The following is a 23,716-nucleotide window of genomic DNA, read 5'->3' on the forward strand; positions in this document are numbered from 1 at the left end:
GCCCCAAGAAAAGTTACATTAATGATCACAATGCAACTTAACAATGCATAATGCAACTGCAATCATGGGCCTTATAACACTGTGTAATGCACCGTTCAAAATGAAGACAATTGTCTTTCGAAAAAAAAAAAAAAAAATACAATCTAGCTTGCATTGTTCCCGGAGAGCCAGAATGTCTTGAAGATGTGCCTAGCAAACAATGTTCTGTCATGGCAGTTTAGCTTCTGCTAAAACAGGGTGCCAGACATGGTTTCTGCTATGCTACTGCAGTATAGTTCACTATTAAGAACAGCTAATTAGCATTCAAACCAGCCCAACCTGAATGTACCATCCACTTCATAAAGAAACTTAGATGCGGTAAATAAGGTACGCACACTTTGGTAAAAAGGTATTATGGGGGCACCTTTGTCAAAACTGTGCTATATTCACTCCCGAAGTAGTAATTTGGTGTCTCCTTTGACAGTGAGCCATATTCTACAGTTACGTTGAATGCAAGCAGCATCACAGTCAGGCCGCTAAACCGGGAGCAAGGACACGCAGATTTGAGCTCATCGTGTACTTGTTTCAGCAGCACATTTGTTTTTGCCTCTCACCTGTTGCCGTATATACGAGCCAAACATTAATGCAGGATGAATTACGAAATAATCTAGATTTGGTGTGAAGACTTGATTCTAAGATAGCTTTCTTACTGCAGCTATGACCACACCAGCATGGCGGTGGCACTTTTTTTTTCCGCACTCTGCATGGTGATGCAAAAAGTAAAAAAGAAAAAAGTAAACTACACTATGTTCAAAGCATATTACTTAATGTGTAATGCAAAGCAAGTTGCCAATTATAATTTTTCATCTCTCTTTCGCTAAGAAAACGAAACATCCTAATCACTGTGCTGCTTGTATATAACGCGAGATGCTTTCTCCAGCTTACAGTTTAAAAACATTATATTCCTGGAAATATGGTACAATGCGGAGTTGACACCAGAAATATTGCAGAAGCCATTAGTTATGCACAAATTGCATGTATTCTCAAGCTAACCAACTGCGTCCAGAGGCCTGGCATGCTCGTCTATCACAGGGGTCCTGAAAAAAATAAAAGAAAAAAGTTCAGATCAGTTAAATTGATAGCAGCCCATATTGCTCGCACAGTGTGTGTAAAAGCCCCTTGCTACTACTTTTCACTTGATGTTAATAGCGCTCCTAATATGTCCAAAAATGGTAGACACACACGGGCAGCTTAAAAATTTGAGTAAAAACCACGAAGAGTGATTGTCAATGACAGCAGTAGCTTCCTTGTCATTCACTGGAATTCCACTGAGTGGAATTTTATACAAGCCTCCCGCAATTAGTCCACAAATTAACACTGAATTAGGCCACATCATTGAACTCAGTGCGCAGTCTACAATTGACAGTCTCAGCGTGTCGCCTTCCAAAATGATGAAAGAGCCTTAATGCCTGATGAGCCTGACGCAGATGCACATTTTATTCTTTCGCTGTTCTACACCCCTTCTTTTTCATTCCCTCTTTCCTTTCATTATGCCTTCTTCCTCTTAAATCTCTCTCCCGTTCTTCACTATCTCATATTTTACACACCTTTTCTCTTGTGGACCTGGCAGGCATTTTCTTTCTACTGATGGCACATGCCGTCTAGCTCTTTCTATCTTCCCTTTGCGATCAGTTTTACATACGTGAATGTAATAATAATAATAATAATAATAATAATAATAATAATAATAATAATAATAATAATAATAATAATAATAATAATAATAAATATCTGTGCAGAAAACATAAAAGATGATTGCCAATGAAAGCAAATAGCCCACTGCTTTGAGAAAGCTATTTGCATTATAAAAGAAACAATGAACTTGGTAGCTTATGTTTGTTGCAGTGAGGATATTTAAGAAGCATTCGTTGCTTAATTGTGTAATTCTAAAGAGAAGAGAGCTGTTAAACCAGCACTTCTGCAGTGCTACGCAGTACAAGTGGACATCTCATTCTTCACTATCTTCACTTCTCATTTTTTACGTACCTTTTCTCTTGTGGACCTGGCAGGCATTTTCTTTCTACTGATGGCACTTGCCATCTAGCTCTTTCTATCTTCCCTTTGTGATCAGTTTTACATACGTGAATGTAATAATAATAATAATAATAATAATAATAATAATAATAATAATAATAATAATAATAATAATAATAAATATCTGTGCAGAAAACATAAAAGATGATTGCCAATGAAAGCAAATAGCCCACTGCTTTGAGAAAGCTATTTGCATTATAAAAGAAACAATGAACTTGGTAGCTTATGTTTGTTGCAGTGAGGATATTTAAGAAGCATTCGTTGCTTAATTGCGTAATTCCAAAGAGAAGAGAGCTGTCAAACCAGCACGTCTGCAGTGCTACATAGTACAAGTGGACAGCGTGCGCATGCCAAAATATGTTTTAATAGTTTGCATTTGACGGCAAACGTGCCCTGCAATCCGGTTGTGCCGGAGCAATTGGTGCCTTTGTATCGGGGGTGTGAAAGTCCGATGTCCGACCCCCAACCTCTGAGCACGAAGGCAGGCGGAAGATAGAAAGAAAAGCTATTTGCTTTATTAATAAGAATTATTTAACGTCCCCTCACACTCCTTCGCAGCCCCCTCACCACATTCTGTGTACGAAAGGGGCCCTGACCCACCCCTCAGGCTTGGTGAAATAACTTAGTTCGTGGGTAGCATACGCCGCTGTGAACATCTCAGCCAAGTTCAGCTGTCGTACGCGGTGCGTAGAGCTAGCAAGGGGATCGTAAAGTCCCCTTTCTCTCAAACACTCTCTATTGAACAGAAGTCCCTGTCCTCACTCTCTTCTAGATGCACCATTTCGTCATCGGACACACTATTTCATCATTCCCTTAGACGGCTGCTGTTAGCCGATAGCTGACATCAAGATGTGGTCAGCTACATGGTGTAGAGACCGTGGTTCCTCGAAGGGTGCTGCCAAGCGTCCACAGGCTAAGCACACTGCAGCTCGCTGAGGACAACCTCATTTGGCTTATGTTTAGCGCGTCGTAGGCACGAAAGGCGGAAGTCATGGCGTCTACGTTAACATCCAAAATGAAATTTGAACTGCGTGCCACGGTGACATTTAGATGTTGGAGTGTTGTGGGCACGTCCCACTGTGTTGTAATCTTTGCAGTGCAAGGCATTGAAGACGGAACGGGAGCACGGTGGAGGCCATGTTTGATTGTCAATAACTTCGCTTCCGTTGAACGCATTGAAGTATACGTTTTGTGGCAAAGTATTTCTGAAATAGCCTAGTTTCCATTCAAATGCCTTTCTCCCCCTATTGCAAAAACCAGCGCCACTGGGACCCAGTGCGCCGGATTATGGGCCCAGTACAGCGCGCTGGACGCTGGGGCGCTGGGAAGGCGCTGGGAAGGCGCGGCGTACTGGGAGGCACTGGCTACTCGTGCGAAAAACAGCTCTAGCGCGTTAAATATACCGTGCCAGGACACCGTATATATTTTTTTGAATACAGAAACCAAGTAAGAGCGTTTTAGTGCAATAAAAAAAAGAAAAAAAAACGTAAAAAATAAAACTGCTCCGACAAGGATTCGAACGTACTACCTACAGTTCCCAAGCCCGTCGTTTTACCACTACGCCACGCCATCGACGGGAAATACGCGGATAATTTGCCATGTCAAAGCCGAGAAGCAGTTTGTTTCGCAGAGATACGTCTCGTACATACGTGGTTGATGCGCTATCGCCCAGCAACTAGAACTCACGCCTGTACCAGAAATAAAAAGTTCCTGTCCGTATTCAGCAGTATGCTTGGAAGTGCCACACCATCGATTTTCGCTTGCGATTGCTATTTTAACTACCCGCGCCGAGATCGCTCCCCACCGAAGCTTAGGCCTAGCGAATCCGCCGAGTCCGTCCTCTTGGCGTGTCTAGGCGCAGGAATCAAGAAATCTAACACGGATAAATCACTCTATATTTCAGCTTTCGCATCGATATTCTTAAATAAACGATTTTTTCATGTCTACAGTGCCAGCACAAGAAGCGGTGACCGCAGATGTGACGCGTCATAAACACAGGTATGTGTGCTATCGCCGAAGGCTCCCAGCACTAGCCCGCGCTTCTCTGACGAAGATCTATGACTGGACATGCATGTTGACTGAAAGGCATCACTGAACTAAGGAAACGGTGCATATCCTTTGCGTGAAGAACAAGAAATGGCTATCGAAATCGGCAGTAACAGGCCATACACCATCCCGGGTCGGCGGTTCATTTAGGACTTCTTTTCGAAATTAAAATAGCAATCGCAAGCGAAAATCGATGGTGTGGCACTTCCAAGCATACTGCTGAATACGGACAGCAACTTTTTATTTCTGGTACAGGCGTGAGTTCTAGTTGCTGGGCGATAGCGCATAAACCATGTCTGTACGAGACGTAGCTCTGCGGAACAAACTGCTTCTCGGCTTTGACATGCCAAATTATCCGCGTACTTCCCGTTGATGGCGTGGCGTAGTGGTAAAGTGACGGGCTTGGGATCTGTAGGTCGGACGTTCGAATCCTTGTCGGAGCAGTTTTATTTTTTACGTTTTTTTTTCTTTTTTTTATTGCACTAAAGCGCTCTTTCTTGCTTTCTGTATTCAAAAAAATATATACGGTGTCCAGGCACCGTATATTTAACGCGCTAGAGCTGTTTTTCGCACGAGTAGCCAGTGCCTCCCAGTAGGCCGCGCCTTCCCAGCGCCTTCCCAGCGCCCCAGCGTCCAGCGCGCTGTACTGGGCCCATAATCCGGCGCACTGGGTCCCAGTGGCGCTGGTTTTTGCAATAGGGCCACTTCGATAAAATGTGGTTCAGGGCCCCTTTAATGTTTGCAGTTAGAGGTCAATCAACCATCCACTGACTGCAGGAGTGGGTCGTCGCAATGAAGCTGAGGAGGCAAAATATTACCCGTTCATGTCTCCGTGAGCTTGCCTCTCTTTCTGCTTCTTTGCTAACGCAAGGTGCTTCCTTGACTTCATGTGAGCTGCAAGAAAAGATTAAGATGTGAAAATGTACGACACTTCCTGTAGCTCAGAAAGTTGGGCTGTAATGAGATAAAAGAAAAAACCAGCCAAGCTGGTTTGGGTGCATAATTTTGTACTTGTGCAAGAAACACCAGACGGCGTACACAACTCAACACAGCTCTATCTGTATCACTCTATGCAAGAGTGAATTTGCTTTTCTTTTAATATATTGGGACAAGGAACCTATGTCAATCTGCATTATTTAGACAGATAACATTGTGAATATTGGTGCTACAACTAAGCAATATTTACATGTGGTGAATAAACTCCTTATGTCTTCATGTCATGTTTGTTGGCAGACCGAAAAAGCACTAGCAACGAGTTAACCTTCCTGAATTTTATGCCAGACAATTGTAATGGTGAATTGAGTCGTGCGGCGAAGTGAGCCGTAAAAATAGAGATGAGATATTTTTTTAAGACACACAGTTTGAGCACGTTCTATAAGTGTCAACTACTGGCAGCACAGCATCTTATCAAGAAAGCCTTTATATGTGTGTATTTACTTATTTATTTATTTATTTATTTATTTATTTATTTATTTATTTATTTATTTATTTATGCATACTGCAGCCTCAAGGAGGCTACTGCAGGAGTGGGATGAGCAGCAAAGACATAAACATATAAAAACAAGCTTGCGCGAATCGTTTCAGTGGTAGTGAACGGATGTTGCCCGGTAATGAATTCCAGACTTCAACTGTTGATGGAAAAAAGCTGTATTTAAATGATTCAGTGCGGGCAAAGAAGGTTGAGATATTTAGAGTGTGGTAACTCCTCATAGCTGACGGTTTCGATAAGGTCAAATGGTTATCCGGATAGGAGAGACGAGGAGTATTGATTAACATGTGAAGAAATTTTAGGCATTAAAGTTTGCGACGCCCTGCCCGAGTAGTGAGACCAAGTAGGGGAAGAGAGTTAGACAGCGAAAAGTCCTTGTCATATCTGCTACAAACAAAATGCACTGTCTTTTGTTGCATTAATTCTAGTTTTTTGACGTCACAGTGACTGTATGGATTCCATACAATGCAGCTATATTCCAGGATGGGGCGAATTAGGGTTTTATACATTGGAAGTTTAGTTTCTTGAGGAGCAAGACACAGCGTATTATGTAAGTAACCTAGTATTTTAAGGCCCTTGTTAAAGGTGACATCAATGTGTTTCGACCATCACAAATCGTGTGTTAGTAGGGTATCTAAATATTTGAATTCGAACACTCAATTTAAAGTAATATTCTTAAAGGCACAGGCGAAAAAAGGAAGGGCACGAGCGTTGTGTAAAAGACATGGAGACAGTTTCGGAAAAGTTGATAATCATTTTCCATGCAAATGATTATCCCAGTTACAAAAGTCAGCGAAATAATTATTAAGGACAACATGATCAGTTGGAGATTTATTAGTATGCTAGTAAACACAATCATCTGCAAAAAGGCATATTTTAACTGAGGTGTGTAGAGGGAGATCATTAATACAAAGCAAGAATAAAAGAGGACCCACTATTGAGCCTTAGGGAACCCCTGATGAAACAGGCATCAATGGTAAGTTAGTAGAGTTCAAACGTACATATTGTGAGCGCTGGGAAAGAAAGTTCCATATCCAGCCAACCAAGGATGAATTCTTTAGTATAGTGAACAACTTGCGCATAAGTTTAGGGTGTGAGACAGTGTTGAAGTCCTTTGCAAAGTCTATAAAGCTAGCATCAATCTGGTGACCTATGTCTAAAGAGCTGCTGATGTCGTGAATGAATGCTATCAGTTGTGTTATAGTGCTCAGGCCACGTCTAAAACCATGCTGGAAAGCGTAGAAAATTTTTCAAGAAATCCCATAATATTTTTAAAGATAATGTGTTCGAGTAATTTACAGGAATGTGCTGTTAACGAGATGGGCCTATAGTCAGATAACGAATGTTACCCGACTTAAATAAAGGGACAATTGAGGCAAGTTTCCACGAGGGAGGAAGGGTGACGGTTGAGAGAGATTTTTTAAAGATAAGTGTTAAGATATCTGCTGCACCAAGGAGAGTATAGAACGAGAAAAACAATCGGGATACTGCCAGGACCCGACTCTGATGATAATCGCATTTACCCGACTTGATGTTCACTTGATTTACCCGCCAATTTACGACTTCATTTACCCGACTGTGATGTTCATCACAACACAGTAAAATACACATGACAGGAGGGAATGGGTGTTTACACAGGTGCTGACTGGAGTGACTTGTTAACAAAAATTTTTTTGAGGAATCAAAACACACCTTGCCACGTGATGTTGCCAATAGTTGAGACGTTGCAGATGTCACAAGTGAACAGTTGGTGTTGGTTGTTGTTGCCATCAAGCAGAGGGATTGGCTTGTGGCTAGGCTCTCTACCCTGTGGAGAAACAACAAGCACACACCGACACCTCAGATACAGTTCAGGAAGAAACAACAGACCGGCCACTATTATCAGCTTATCTTTAAGTCCACTGCAAGATGGAGACCACTCCCACCCAGATGTTTATGATTACTTGTCGCATGCCTGCCAAATTCACCCTATGCCATGCTGTGCCAACGGGATAGGAAAATCATGTTTAATATTTTTAAGACACCATAAAGACAGCAGTATAGATTAGTGCGCAATGCCATGGTGGAACAAAATATGACAGGTGCTGCTTGGAGGCCACAAGTCAAAATAAATAGCTTGCCATCATAGAGACTTCACGATATAAGAATGCTAGGATCTAGGAATAAGCGTATGTCCTTAACTACGGGGTATTTCAGTAATGTATGAAGCAGAAACTTGGAGTTTAACAAAGAAGCCAAAGAAGAAGGTAAGGACTGCGTAACGAACGATGGAATGAATAATGATAAGTGTAAGAGATAGGAAAAAAAAGAAAAGCGCACTGCCTCCTTTTGCACTGATTCCAGTTTTTTAGAGATAGGAAGACAGCGATTTCAATCGTAGAGCAAATGGAGGTAGCCGATATCCTAGCTGACATTAATTTCTGCATTTGGGGCAGGGCAAAGAAAGAGGAGCATGATGGGTGGTGACGATGAAACAAAGAAGAGGCAAAACGCATACTGGGTAACCCTATGCATATCCTGCAATCATGCCCCATACCTTTTTTAAAAAACAAAAGAAGCAATGTAAGCCCTGAATAGCCTGAAAACTAGACTTTCCGTAATGCCAGAGGAGGAAGGAATGGAGTTGGGCAGGTCACGGAATGCATGGTGCAGATAATCGGTCGTCTCATAGAGTGACAAAATGGAAGTTCAGTAATGGGAAATGCAGTTCAGAATGACGGAGGACCAGGTGGTGCGATGAAAAAAAAAGGAACGTTTAATTCTGGTATTGTACGTGCAAAAGCCACAAAATATAATTATGACACACGCAGTAGTGGGGGACTCTGGGTTAGTTTTGGCTGCCTGCGGTTCTTTAACGTGCACCCAATGCATGATACACTGCCGTTTTTGCATTTCACCCCCATCGAAATGCCACCGCAGTGGCCGGGATTCAATTCCGTGACCTTGTGCTCAGCAGCGAAACACCATACAGTTGAACCTCGCAACAACAAAATCGGCGGGAAACGCGAAAAAATTTGCCTTCGTGAGAATTCCATTGTTGCAAAATGAGACAGCACAAATAGTTAATTTGTCGCAGAAGGAAACCTTTTTGTTAAAATTCCATTAGACTACTTTGGTAAGCTTGCTCAAGGATATACAACCACATTGCCAAAAATACAAAGCGCGCCCCATGCTTCGATCAGCAGCGGCAGCACGGCCGGAGAGCAGTATTCTCGGTCAACTGCATTCGGAGATACGATCAATTTTGGGTGATATTGTGTAACTCAGCACCGGACGCAGAGCAATGGCGTTCCACCCAAGTAGCAGCATTTCTCCAGTGCACGCTGTCACCCATAGGCACCGACACATCCGGTGCCAAGCGCGAAAGTGATCGTATCGCGTATACCCGAAGGCAGTCAATCGAGATTACAGCACTTTCGTGTAAATCTACGTCCGGCGCCGAATCTGCACGGGATGCCTGTCGGGTGGCACCAAAACCAGCGTTCTTCTTGAAGCAAGGAATGCGTATTGCCGGACGATCACTCAATCACGGTCCGATGCATGCCACTCCATGCTGCGACTGCCATTTCAAGTGCCATAAACAATTCTACGTCGGTGGGGCATGGATTTCCTTGTCTTTGCTGCGTTTTTCTCGCCAAGGCACACATCAAGCATTTCACTAGGTGTGCAAAAACCGTCGTCACATGTCAGTAGCAACATGCTGCCGCTTCAAGTGAGCGATCAACAAACATGATGGCGGCCATGACGTGTATCTGGCGCAATCGCTTCCGGCGCTTGGTTGTTTTTGTAAACAAAAATGGCCGTGTCCACACAGGCGTGATGTGGTGGTATTTTACATAATTTTAGTGCAAAGCAATCACGTTTGAGCTCATTTTGGAGCCTGCTAGCCCTGTGCGAGTAGGTAATATGCGGAGTTACCTCCCAACAAATTTTGTTCATGTGGGATTGGATTACAGCGACATTTCGTTGTGAAGAGGTACGGAATGCATTGAATCTTATGGGAATTCGGCGGGGATACGAAAATATTTCGTTGTTGCGAGAATTTCATAGTCACGGGATTTCGTTATCACGGGTTTCGACTGTAGCTGCTAAGCCGCCATGACGGTTAGAGGTGGTGTGAAGAGATTAGGAAATTTGCAGGTATGGGATAAGCAGTCAGCCGACGTAAGACAGACATGATTGGAGATCTCTGGGAGAGGTCCTGATCCTACTGTGGATGCAAGTGAGGTGACTGCCAAGGATAGATTAGTGACCAAACACAGGTAGATGATATTGCTGCGTGGCATATCTGCTTTACATTCTGATGCTATTTTCGTTATTGCCACTGATGCATGGTATTTATGTTGATCATCTTGTGTTGCAAAGTCTGAGGTGTCCGCATTGCCTGTACAGATCGATGCGCTTAGACTTGTTGAACTTTCGCCATTCTATGGCCCCATCTGAATGTGTTTTCAATGCGATGCTTCCAGCTCCTTGGCCATACTTTACTACGAGCGACGTCAAGAACTTCCTGCATTGCACATGAGTAGCAGATGGTTGAGAGCTGCTCCAATTCATACTGCCGTTACTGTTGCCAATTCGGTGTTGCTCACTCTGGGCACAACCGAACAAGCCGACTGCAGAAGAAACACGAGAAAGAGGAAGACGGACAACAAAGCACTCCATTGTCTGTCTTCTTCATGGTGGTGGCTCAACATCTTCAACTGTGACGATTACCAATTGCCTAACACCACATCGTTCGTGGCACAAATTCACCAAATCAGTGCTTGTACGCATTCTTAATTTTTTTTTTCTGGTATGTGTTTTCACATTCCTGCTTCTGCACGTTCACCACACCGCGACAGTATATATATGAGTGGAAATAGCAGGTCCAGAGATTAACAGACTCTGCCAGCTGTGCACACACGAGCGTCTGGGTTCTGCGCATGTGTAGTTCGAGGAGTAATCTACCAATCTGGCGTTCCGCTTGACATTTTAGCATCCCTTTAGAAAGTGCATACCTCCAGAAAGTCTCTGACAATCTCGAAGCTCTTGTCCCTGGCACATGCGTCCCAACATAAGACATCCGTCGCATCCAGGCTGTACACAGGTGGCACCTGTCGATCCGGCGCTGAAGCACAAGATACGTAGTTATTTTCAAAATTTCTAAACTGACTGAGCAACAAAGTCGGACAGTAGAACGGAAGAAAAGAAAGGTTCTGTTGATTGATAGGGTTTCGGTTGATAGGTAAGTACCGTGGCTAACAAGTCTGGAAAAAGTGAATTATTATCTATGTCCAACATGCAAACCTAACTGACCAATACATGTGCGAAACAACTCTCTCATTAATTAAATGCATGTCGGACATAACGAATGCGTGGCATTCACTGCAAGCACAACAAAAGACACTCACATGGAGCGAAATCAGTGTGCAGGGGAATTATTATTATTTTTTTTTTGTCGTACTAAATGACAGGCAAAAATTACTGCCTGCTACACATAGCTTTGTGTTCATTACCTGAATTTCTTCCTAGCTTCTTTATTCAAATCGATAACGGAACCACAAAATAACAAATAGATCACAACAGTTTGTATAAATTGATTATAGCCAGGTTTGGATATATATGGACGCTAGCCAGGTTTGGAAACTATCAGCCGTGGGGGCAGAGTGCACGTGAAAACGTAGCTGGCTTCCCTTAATTCGTAACGTCAAAATTATATCGTAGATGTACATGAAACCTTATCATTCGTCGCCGACTCCCAAATTTATCAAAATGAATTGTTTTCACATTCAAATTTGCCATCTTTTAATTGCCCGATAATTTGTAAAGTTCTGCGGCCCCTTTCCAAGTAAGGAAAATCGATCGACGACTATACTTATTTGCATAAAAGGTTGTATTTCAATAGAACATAATTTCGATATAACACAGCAAATTGCCGATTTTACATTATATCGTGGTTTAACTGTACTAGAAAGAAAATAAGAAAGCAGGCTTACTTCTTAAGAACCTTTGTGTAATCCACCTTTTCTGTTTCTTGGAGTACCGCTTTGTCACCTGCTTCATGAGCCACAATCCTGCAAGAAAACGGCACATGCGGGCCAAAAAACGCACATTGCAGTTCACATAAAGCAAGTCAGTTATTGCGACAAAGAAAAGAAAGAAAAATTAATACAGACCCAACCCACATGCTGGAATCCCTGTGAAGCGAGGCTTTCGCGAAGCAGTTACTGCAATGCGTACAACTGTCTACATTGTCATCTATACAATGTGTGATCCCGTGCAATGTTTTACGTTTATGCACCGCACCAGTCACAACTTTAATGTAATGAAACGTTTGTTTGTGAGCTGCACCTTTCACAGTCTGAGCTGAGATGTAAACAGCAGTCTATGCGAATATGCGCTGCGTGACATCGGCCCAGTGATGCCACGTGGATAATAAAGGTGATGTTCGTCGAGGGAACAACGGTGAGGACAGATGTGTGCCGAGAGAAGCATGGCGCCAAAGACGGGGTTAAGGTCGACCATTATTTGATCAGTTTTATTACTGCGTCCGTGATCTAATGGAAGCTGGCATGCACACATGTGTTCTCATGCTTACACAACGTTAGGCATGCGTCTACTTGGCAAGGCAGCAGCAGCTACGGTCGTGAAAGTCTGGATGGGTTTGCTAAGGGTAGGTTCACTTTAAAAAGTACGGTATTCACTTGCGTGGAGTCTCCTCCCAAAATATTGGAGGTAAAAGATACGGAAAAAGAAAAAAAGTAGGTTCACCGCGGGGCTTTCTCATCAACGCTTCTTATCATTCACAGTTGTTAGTGAGCGCTGAATGCAGGAAGAGCTGACACTCATTGGCGCCACTCAAGAAAACCCTTCAGGTGCCAATTAATTCTGTCCACTAGAAGTTTAGCTTCACCACTTTTTTTGTATCCCTAAAGTCATAAAAAAAAAGTGCACAGCTGTGGATCGGATGAAAAACATCAATTTTTCAGTGAGTTTTGTCAAGTTTACAGAATGTGGACTCTGTGTGAAAACTCTATATCCACTCTTACCTCACACAGTATGAATGGTTTTCTGGTACTGAAGCAGGCCAATTTGCCAATGCAGCTCAATCTATTTTTATCTCCTTTCAATGAATCTTTCTCGTCCCTAAAGCCACCATCCTCGCCAGACAGTTATATGAACGGGTGAGGGGAGGGTCGTAGAGCCAAACACTGGTATAAGGAAGTTATTTGTCAATGATATCAGCATCTAACAAATAAAGTCAAACACTGATATAAGGGACCCGAATATTTATTTATTTATTTACCCTCAGGGCCGAAGCATTACAGACGGGACTGGGTAGACAATAAACATAGCACACAATAATATGACAAAGCATGGTAAGGCATGGTAACTCCTAATTATACAATGTTATCTAAGGCATATTTAAATCGGGTGTTGTCATTATTGGACACAATGTTGGAAAAGGAAGGTGATTCCAATCTTGTGAAGTTCGACGTAAAAAAGAGTAAAGAAAGGTTTTAGTATGACATGGCTCGAGACCAACCTTGAAGCGATGGCCAACATGGTCTGATATATAATGTGGCTGAAGAATGAATTCGTTATGGAGGGTCGGGTGACAGTAAAGCCGATGGAAAAAGTTCAAGCGAAAATTTTTTCGGCTGGATGCTAGAGATGGAACAGCGAGATCAGATTTCATAGAAGCTATATTGGCAGTCCGGTTATAGCAGGAACAGATGAAGCGAGTAGAGCGATTCTGCACCATTACTAGTGACGCAACTAAATTGTCAGTGCTTGGATCCCAGACTGGAGTGGCACATTCTAATTTAGGTCGAATGAGTGTTTTATATAACAAGAGCTTTCAAGACAAAGGGACTGCCGAAAAGTTATGGCGTAAGTAACCTAACGTGCGATTAGCACTGTTAATTATCTTCTCAATATGAAAGGACCAACTTAGCTTAGATTAGATGTGACACGAACGCCTAAATACTTATAGGATTAAAACCGCGGCTAAGGGAGAGTTGTTTAGGTAATACAGAAAAGGAAAAAAAATTAAATTATTGGGTTTTATGTGCCAAAACCACTTTCTGATTATGAGGCACGCTGTAGTGGAGGATTCCGGAAATTTCGACCACCTGGGGTTCTTTAACGTGCACCTAAATCTAAGTATGCGGGTGTTTTCGCATTTTGCCTCCATCGAAATATGGAAAAGGACTACTATATGCACGAGAGACATGCATCACTTTGCACTTGTTAATATTTAGTTCCATTAGCCAAGTATTCCACCAACTAGATATAGAATTTAGATATGACTGGAGAATGTTAGCATCGTTATCAGTAACTATTTCACAGAATATTACGCAGTTGTCAGCAAAAAGATGAATATTAGAAGAAACTAAAGAGGGAAGGTCGTTAATGAAAATGAGGAAAAGAAGGGGGCCTAATATGGATCCTTGTGGGACTCCAGATTGAACAGGACATTGGTTAGAGCAAAGTTCACTGGCTGCAAGAAATTGGGAACGATTTGAAAGGAAATCCTTGATCCACAAAAAAAAAGGAGACTACTATCAACATTAAGATGACTAAGTTTATGAAAAAGAAGTATGTGGGAGACCTTCTCGAATGTTTTAGAAAAATCTAAGTAAATACAGTCAGCTAATGAAGAACGATCAAGAATGCAGTGTAGTTTATGAGTAAATGATCTGAGCTGTGTTTCACATGAAAATGATTTCCGGAAGCCATGTTGAGCTGGTGAGAAAAAGGAGTTAGATTCATGAAAGGCGACAAGGTTCGAGTATATAATGTGTTCTAAGAGGTTGCAGCTTGTGCTAGTAATGGAAATGGGCCGATAATTACACGGTGAACTTTTATTGCCCGATTCGAAGGCTGGAATCACCTTCCCAATTTTCCATAGGGTTGGAAGAGCTGATGTGTCAAGTGATTGCTGAAATATTTGTTGGTATGGTTGAACTGTAGACACAAGTATTTTTCAGAAATTTGCAATCAACAAAATCATAACCAGGGGAGGAATGGCGTTCTAAGTTATTGATGAGTCGTAATTCCAGCCGTGTCAACAATAATGGGAGGCATGAATGGGTAGCTGTAATGAAAAATGTCTGGAAGATTAGTATTTGTAACTACGGAGAAATTTCTCGAGAAGGTGTCACTTAGAATAGTAGCACAGTGGTTAGGTAGAACAGGGTTTCCAGCTGTGTCTACCAAGGCAATGGAGTTATCAAGACAGGGGTTAATCACACGCCAGAACTTTCGAACATTAGATTTCAGAAGTTGGGGTAAGGCATTCGACATGAAGTTATCTTTAGCTTCCTTTAATGCTGCAATGTAAGTATCAGATGAAGATTTATAGGCTGTCCAGCGCGACTTTGAGAATGATAATTTGATAAAATACAGATGTTTTTTTTCGATTACAAAGCCGTTTGATATGGTTGTTATAGCAAGGTGTTTGAGGATTAGACGTGATAATACGAACAGGGATGTATTTTTCAATTAATTTGTTTACTTTAGTTAAAAACGTGTCCCAGTTATGTTGAACAGAACATTCTTCAATGTTAGAAAATATATAATGTAAATATAAATAAATATATAATGAATTGTTGCATATAACAAAGTAAATCTAAAATGTTTCTCACCATTACTTCCATGTAACGAATACTATGTGCTAATAAGGGACATCAGTTGAAGCGGTTTGGTGTTGGATGCGGCTTCATTATAATGAGGGTTAGCTGTACCGTTTGTGTGATAAATAAACATCTTCACCATCACCACCACCTTGTGACTAACCTTGAGCGAATTCCTTCTGTCCATTTGGGGAAGCCTTCTCTTCACTGTTCATGAGAAGATATCGGTGGAACTCCTTGAACCCGATCGACTGAAAGATGCCTTTCGTGTAGTCAGCTTCCCTGCAAGAGAAAAGGGACAACAAGCATGTTGAATAATTAATAAAATCATCAACTCGAACACCCCAATAACGAGGACACTTTCAAATATGAAAAACAGTTCAAGAAAATTTCTAGCAGAAAAAAAAGAAGGAAAGAAAAGATGACAGCATTTACGTAGGAAGTGCAGGGGCTGTCTTTTAACAAGTTATCAACAATGTATAGACAACACCATGCCTAGCAGCTAAATTTCTTTTTATGAATGCCATATGCTTGCTTATCTCTAACGGCATATTTAATTCATTGTTTGACAGCACTTTAGTAGTGCTACAAAATTCGTGAAAGCCATCTTCAAAGCTTTATTACGAGAAGAAGGGAGTCCAGCAGTGGTATTATCTGGATTCATTATTGCTATTAAAGTTCCCGGTAAAGCTTATGGCACATACAACTGGTCATTTCATAGAGCTCTAGCTGTGCTACCGAATTCCTTTAAAACAGCTTTAAAGCTGTACTATATTACTAGAATGCGCATGTTTAAATTAGCGATAATCTAGCTTCATCACTGCTCCTGCCAATCTAGCCTGTCACTGGCCACAGTTAGCAAAAATAAGAAAATGTGGCAGTGAAGTTTGAGAAAAATAAGCATGAAACGATCACTGCATAGCAGTAAGTCCTACATTCCCAGTGCACCAAGAGAGGTTAGGAAATTTCAGTGCTCGTAAACAAGCTAATTAGAGCCTCCCCAAAGAAACCATCACACCCTAATGTCACTAAAGCTAAATTGCTGATAAACTATATTGTCCCCTTCATACACCAATTTATTCTGGGCTTGTCAAAATTTTCACAATGTTCCTTGCATCCTCCCGACCATGAAAAGCAAACAGCTGCAGAAGAAATTACAGATTTTCAATTCTTCACAGATTTTTGTCAGGTTTACCGAATATGGACTCAGTGCAATAACTCAACACGAACATCAGATGTAACAAAGTCAACTTATTCATGTCTAGCACATCTGGAAAGCACCTATCCAGCCACTTGAAGAATAATTATCCTGTAAGACGTTGTGCAAAACAATGAAAGAAGTGAACCCGCTACATGACGGCATACTTAAGCACCTTACACATATTATTAAAACTGGGAGCACAAGTGCAATCAAACTGCTTAATGATTTATGCGACACGTGTTAGACATCGTAATTTTCATCACTGGTTTTGCTTTTGATGCACCAGCTTGGCATGAGCAATTGCGCACACGGTGCCTCAAGGGGTCGCGCTCCATGTCACAAAAGATAGCATACAGATTATGGTCTTCATGGTCCCTAGGATGTTTCTTACATCTCGCAAAATCCATTGATGTTCAGCATTCATCTTGCCCATAAACTATTATACGGGCGTCAGACGGGCAAACTCAGTGACACTTTGAGCGAGTGCGCTTCACTGCAGCGAGCATAACTTCGGCAGCACGCTGCTAGATGAGAAAGGAAAGGGTCAGTTGAAATCGATGGAAGTGTCGATTGGTAAGTGGCACATCATGCATACTTTTTATCTTAGCCAACATTTGCAAGATGACGTTAACAGTACCAATTGTCACGGGCAAAGACCAGACTACATTGCATCCAGTACCAAAGCTGCACATTTGGATGTCCTGATAATGGCAAAGAGCCAGCGCCTAAGAAATGACACGGATTTCGTTGGCAAAGAAAGAATAGCCATTTTCATAACCAGAGACACTGTGAACATTTTAAATAAATAAATAAATAAATAAGAAAAGGCGATTTCAGAATTAGTGCAGACCATCCACTGAGTATTACCTTATTTATATTTGAAGCACCGTCATTGAAGCTATGCACCTCGACGCAGCAAAGCTAGTTCAACCATCGCACTTGTAGGCAAGTGCATTACCTATATAGAGTCACTCAGGATTTACATATGGCAGCCTTCCAATGAAATTAACAGCGAAGTGTGCTCGCTTACAGTGACAGTAAATTTGACCCTCTGACAGATGTATTACATTGTATTACATTGTATTACATTGTATTACTGTAGTCTCCATAACGCCCTTGTTACATCTCTTGTGGAGCTATATGTGATTTTCCGAATCAGGCATGCTCACAAACTAATCGAATTTCATGTCATGAAGGCTAACTTGCCCAAAACTATTAGTAGTACAGCCGAACCCGCTTATAACGAACAAGTTTATACATTAAAAACACTTCCATATATCTGGCAATTTGATATACCCATACTTGCACAATATGACGAAGTGAAGCAGACTTTTGTGATCCATTCGTTACACGTACAGATATACTCGGGCTCCAATCACTACTCCACTGCTTTCTAGGCGAAGTCCAGCCTGTTAGAAATAATTATGTGCAGTCACTGGTGAGACGCCACACCAGGCATGGTTGAGCACAGCTAGCTTGGCCTGCAAACTAATCTTTGTCTTTCCCGGCCCACGTGAAAATAACAACAAAAATAACTACTCTGAATGAAGCATTTGCGGCATGCAAGAAGGTTTACAGCGATGGCAACAGATACCCCTAGTTTGACATATTGAACGTCTCCTTCCTTATAAGCGTCACCTTGTTACGTGTATAAGCCAGCAATTTTGTGTGTTTGATATAGAGAACAATTCGCTATATCTGGGTTCGACTGTGCGCTTCACATTATAGATTCCAACTCACAGATTGTGGTCTATGCGATGCTTGTTATATCGCTCGTGAAACTCCTCCATCTCTTTGATCAGGCCAGCAGCAATCATATTGTCGACACGGGCATCCAGCCTCTCGTCCAGCACTGCATTGAAATTGAAGCACGTTGCGCATTCTAAGCATGTTGGGGGGCAAGTTGGACGAATCGTAGCCGATTACAGTCAAGAATAAACGTGTAAACAAGAAACAAGGAGATGTGCGTTGTGTGTACCTCTATAATCTCTGTCCAGCTGGGTGAATTCGCAGCTCATCACCATTTAAGAATTAACATGTAAACAAGAAAAAAGGATGCACAATGACTACACAGGTAAATCTGCTGTCTATTATGATGTCATGTCGCATCCACTTGTGCATACCGAAACTGGTTCGTTGAAGCAAGTACTACAGTAAAGTTTCATTAAATCGACTCGGCTAATTTGCGCCTACCCGAATGTCCCAGCCAGCACCCACGCATTTTTATAGACCGAAGCTTTTGTCATTCTGATTAAAAGAAAGAAAGTTAGTCTACCAACTGTAGGATGCAGATTTTTTTTTTTATTTGGACCAGCATTTTTCTCCTAGAAATGATCAAATATCAGATGATTTAATAATTATAGTGAAACATCCAGTTTATAGATCTGTAACTTTGCAAAAAAAAAAAAGCATTATGTAAGGTGCACCTGAGACATCAAAAGCAGACAAAATCAATGCATTATAATGACTATTTCAGGAATACTGTTAATAATATTTCCAAAGCCCTTGTAAGCATTGCAACAATTTTATGCAAGCTGTAAATTCATATATCTGTTCTGTTCCGATATATATGAGTTACTTTGGAACCAATATTGCAAAGAAATCAATAAGTATAACACCACAATGGGGAGCCTACTTGACGTCTGTCCATGCAGTTAACTGAAAAATGTATACATATTGCAGCCCCCCCCCCCCACACACCTTTTCAGTTTGAAGAGTCCTCCACATACTAAATGAGTAGTAGATATTTGTTTGCTGAGACGCTCTATTGGATGCAGCTTACAGAACTGAGACATCTGTTTTTATTGCAGTGGTACAGATTTCTAAACTTTATGCTTCAACAATTTTTTTTAAACTTGTTAATTCTTTTCGAAGATTTGAGACCCTAAATAAAAGAAGTTCATCTACCTACAAATTGGTAGAATTAAGCAGTTTATCTAAATGCAACAAATCCCCTTCAAATTGCTCAAGCAGTTGTCGAATGACGACTTCCTAGGATAACATGGCGATGAAAGATTTAAGTAACTGGGAATGAATGCACTTGCAACAATTAAGTTCTCTGTTTTACAGGAACACCTGACCGAGAGCTGGCAACGCAGCTTATGATGTGCCAATTTATGTAGTGCTGGAAAACGAGCAAACGGCATGCCAATGTGGAAGTTCAACCTTCAGCTGGCACGGTAAGGAACAAACTAATGGCACCAGTGGAAAACTAGCCCCGTGGTAAGCCTATACGGTGTGTAGGGCAATTATTTGGGCACATTCTAGCATGATCACGCTACAACAATACTACCAACCGTTCTGGTCACACTGAAGCCACAACACGCACGGCCGCTGGAACCGTAGTGGCCCACCGAGAGAGCTGCCCCCTTTCATCTGCTTTTGCTCTTCAATAATATCGCTGTGCGGCCGACCGTGGACTTGGAAGACCTGAAGGCTCCTGAAACAAAAGAACTGCGTCAAAACCATCGATGACGATTGTCAATCTAAGTGAATAGCTATTGGCCTTATCATCAAACGTGCGCGTCGCATGCGACATACTACAGTGATGATCAGCTGCTGTGAATATGGCAGTGCTATGCACCGCGGGTAAGACATAAATTAAAAAATAACAATCCTGCGCTCCTCTCCAGGCTTTTCCCGCTTTTTCAGCCCAAATTCGTAAACTTTACGAGAAACTCTGGAAATTTGGCAGGCATGTATTTACTGCCGAACAAGCGAGCGGCACATTTCTGGACGAGCGGCCACAGTGCATCACTTGCACTTGCGAGAAAAAGATAGTATGCTGCATACTGCATGCACAAAGGGACAGAAGCAAGACGTGATTTGACGTACCCTATCGTCCACAAGCTGGTGTTGTAATATAGATGTGGTAGTGATACTGCAGAAAGCATAGCAGACCAAAAGCAGGTGCATTGCGAGAGAGATAGAGGGAGATTTCTATGATCGCACTACTTGCCTAGCATCTGCACCATTAACTGCTAAGTATGAAGCGGGGCATAATGAACCTAGGCTGCTTAATGTTAATGGGGAGCCTGTATGCTATTTCATTAGTTTATTATTCAGGATTGTAATTAGCTGCTAACTAAAATAGTGAGCCAGCAAAATGCTCACTTTGCATGTCCTGTGCTCTTTTGCTCGCCCCTAAGTGGTGCTGTTGAAGATGGATCGTTACCAACTTGACAAAGTGGCAATCTTAGTAAATTTCACTTATTTCACAATGCACACCATCCCTTACACTAACGCATCTGTGTGCTGTAGGTGTTCTATAAGTAGGGAACGAATAAACTATCCAAAGCATGCGAGTACCTGCTTGCATCCTCTCTCTGCACGTTTTTTTTTTTTTTCAGTGTTTTTGAGATTGTGTTCCTATCTTTCTATTCTTTACAGTCAGTAGGAGAGTAGAAGCCATACTTTTGCACACTTTAAATCACAGCAGGGCAGGAAGCGTTACCGTTCAATTTTCCGCCGATCCTTTGGGTGAAGCCTTATAGCCCGCTCCGGATCCACCATCTCGAGGCACTTGTACAAGCGCTCTGTACAGACGTCCCCTAGGCTGGCGTCATCGGGCACATCACTGAGCAGTGCAGTCGCAACAGTGTTGGTTTCACAGTCGATGTCAGCTTTGCTTTTCAGGAACGAGCTGATGACATCTCTGAGCAAAACACGATTGCTGTCGAAGGTGAGCTGGTCGTCAGGTTCTTTCTGAGAGGATACAGAGCCATACAATAACTACACCTCACTCACACTTTATGAACGAGCATACGGAAGAATACTCGCACAAGTGGCCAGTGATCCGCGTGGCAAAATCGTGATACACACTGCTGGAGCTTACAATAATATGATAGCAAAAGGGGCCACTCCCATTTGTCACACTGGAGGGTAGTTCGGCGGAGAGTTGCGGCTTGTGAAGAGGGACGGCTGGCCATCAGGCCAATGTGAAACGTAAGGATCATGATACAGATTCACAATCAAACAAGTCCTATTGTAGATAACAGTCACCCTCCACAGCACTGCGAACTTGGGAAGAGCCTAATACACTGTCTTATGATCATGATGTTTATACGAGCATTTCTTTTGAAACAAAGCGATGGTAACTCGCTCTTTTAAACTTTATGATGCATCCATAGCATTTAAGTTTCTTTGTACACAAAGCTTCATTACTCACAATATAAAGTTCACTTCATTGCACGCTATGCCTTCCTCTGTGCCACTAATCTTCCTGCCACCTCTTACCTCGTCACCCCTGCAGATTCATTTGTTTCCTCTATCATCCTTGAAACCTAATGCCCAAGTCAAGCCGACTGCTTCCACGTATATTGCTGGGCGAATACTGTGCCATTCTAGCAGAATATGCTCAATGGTTTCTGCACCCTTTCCACACGCTGTGCATGCATCACATTCCTGCAGTCCCACATATTGCAATTTTTATGCTCCATTCACTGGTCACTTGTGCTAATAGTTCTTCCATTACCGCAGTACAAGTTGAATCAACCAAATCAGAGAGTGTGGCTGTACCTCAGGTCGCACAAGAATCTTCCACAAAAGCGATTCGATATAGTAGTTGGTGCCACCGACGATGATGGGCAGCTTGTTACTGTTGGCCAGGTTGTTGATCTGCAAGACAAGCAGTGGGAACATCTATATGGTGGCAGCAATGTAAAGAAGTGAAATAAACGCTATACGTGAAGTCCTTCTGCCAGTTAATGGATGAGCTCATTTGGTTCGCACTATTAAAGGAGCAGTTCTCATTGTTTTGGTTATCGGGAGCAGCAAAAGTCGGCTTACACGCCGAATTTACAAAACTAATACACATAAAAGCCTGCTGTCGTTCTATGCTAGCGTCAAGCCATCTTTCCTACAGCTGGCGTAGACAAACGTAATGACTAAAGATTGCAGAAAGACACCGACAAGCGAAGAGAGCATCGTCAATAGTCGCTAAATCTGTATTTAGCTTCAACCAGAAACAACTCGGTGATAAGAATTCCGTAAAAGCTCCACCCACAAAACCGCATTACACCTGCCCTCAGAGCTCCGCGCACCGAAACATAGTTCCCGAGAAACGTTCAAGGCGGTTAAAGGTTCGCCTCCGCCGTGATGCCATTGGAATGAACAACTCTTATTCGTTGGCGCATCTGATAAGTTATCTTCGAGCTGGAGGGCAGCGTATTTGGTAGTTCATACTTAGTTTGTCATCATGGGGGACGCAGTTCTGACCGACAGCGATGGTTGTAACGTCGCTCGGGTATTGTTATAGTGGTGTCTAGCTCCTTGAGCTGCAAGGGAAATACGACGCAGCGATAAACTTACAACTCCGAGAGCCTTGCTTTGAAAGTCGGCCACGGTGAAGTTCGAGAGAGGATCCAAAAAATCGAGCAAGTGATGCGGCGCAGCCTCCCTTTCCGCTTGCGTGACCTTGTTCGTGATGATGTCTAGTGACTTGTAAACCTAAACAGGCGAGAACAAACTGGTTTACAGCACAGAAGAGGAGCACCGACCGCAAGTTCGTGTTTGTAGCAGATGACGCCGACAGGCACAAACTCGGCGAGAGCGAATCGAGTGATGGAGGCTCCTTACCTGCATAGAATCGGCACTTATTATTTCTCCATTGAATCTTGTAGCTATTTCTATGGCCAACTTCGACTTTCCCGTGCCAGTTGCGCCTAGGACAACAACGAGAGGAAGGTTTCGACAGCATTTCAACGCGCTGGGCGCCGCCATTTTAACAAAAAGAAGCGTAAACAATGTGGCCAGATTGGCATCTGGACTTCGCTAAAGCGAAATGCAGAGAAAATAATATGTCACATGAATTTCCTCCAGCAAAGACAGTAAGATGTGGGTACTTTGATAACATTTTAAGCTGGCCGACTTTTATTGAAAAGCGTCTGCGCCAGTGTGGTTTTCATTATTTTCTCTGCAGAAGAACACAGACGCGCGCGTTTCGAATGTGACTTTTTAGGGTGCACACGGACGGACGGACGGAAAAAACTTTAATGAGAAAAGGACCTACGAGGGTTCATACAAAAAGCATCACGATCAGTGTGAGTGCATGTATGTGTGTGTAAATGTGCATTTTGTGCGATAGTCTAGCGTGGTTAGAGGCGAATCGGCACTGACTGTTCAAAAGGAAGACTGGTGGACTAGTTGGTATGGCATGAGTTACACAGTAGCGCAGAAGCACATGAACGACGAAAGAAATAGACGGGACACAGCCGCTGACATTGACTCTCATTAGTAGTAGCATGAAGATCGCTGAATTTGGAGCAACCAATAATCCAGTACAACCTC

General features: G+C 42.4%; 1 protein-coding gene across 1 annotated transcript; it reads right to left on the minus strand.

Moving 5' to 3' along the window:
- On the minus strand, positions 1-23,157 carry LOC142557398 (tRNA dimethylallyltransferase). The gene is made up of 12 exons (XM_075669200.1): positions 23,006-23,157; positions 22,739-22,876; positions 21,947-22,045; positions 20,883-21,133; positions 19,726-19,868; positions 18,170-18,281; positions 15,392-15,510; positions 11,587-11,664; positions 10,609-10,718; positions 7,301-7,415; positions 4,938-5,013; positions 1-1,076 (listed from the first exon to the last, which is right to left on the minus strand). The coding sequence occupies exons 1-12, from the start codon at positions 23,147-23,149 to the stop codon at positions 1,028-1,030; spliced, it is 1,434 nt and encodes a 477-aa protein (XP_075525315.1). The 5' UTR covers positions 23,150-23,157; the 3' UTR covers positions 1-1,027.
- Positions 23,158-23,716: the final 559 nt, after the last annotated feature.

The sequence above is a fragment of the Dermacentor variabilis genome, chromosome 9, assembly GCF_050947875.1.
Source record: "Dermacentor variabilis isolate Ectoservices chromosome 9, ASM5094787v1, whole genome shotgun sequence".
NCBI classification, from domain to species: Eukaryota; Metazoa; Arthropoda; class Arachnida; order Ixodida; family Ixodidae; genus Dermacentor; species Dermacentor variabilis.

Bases quoted from the DNA above. Each gene is read 5' to 3' on its own strand.
- LOC142557398 (XM_075669200.1), bottom strand. From the start codon at position 23,149: ATGGCGGCGCCCAGCGCGTTGAAATGCTGTCGAAACCTTCCTCTCGTT. The intron at 22,046-22,738 runs GTAAGTTTATCG...CTTGTCTTGCAG, and splicing joins AAAGCAAGGCTCTCGGAGTT to ATCAACAACCTGGCCAACAG. The intron at 18,282-19,725 runs GTTGGTAGTATT...ATTTCAATGCAG, and splicing joins GCTTCAGTGTGACCAGAACG to TGCTGGACGAGAGGCTGGAT.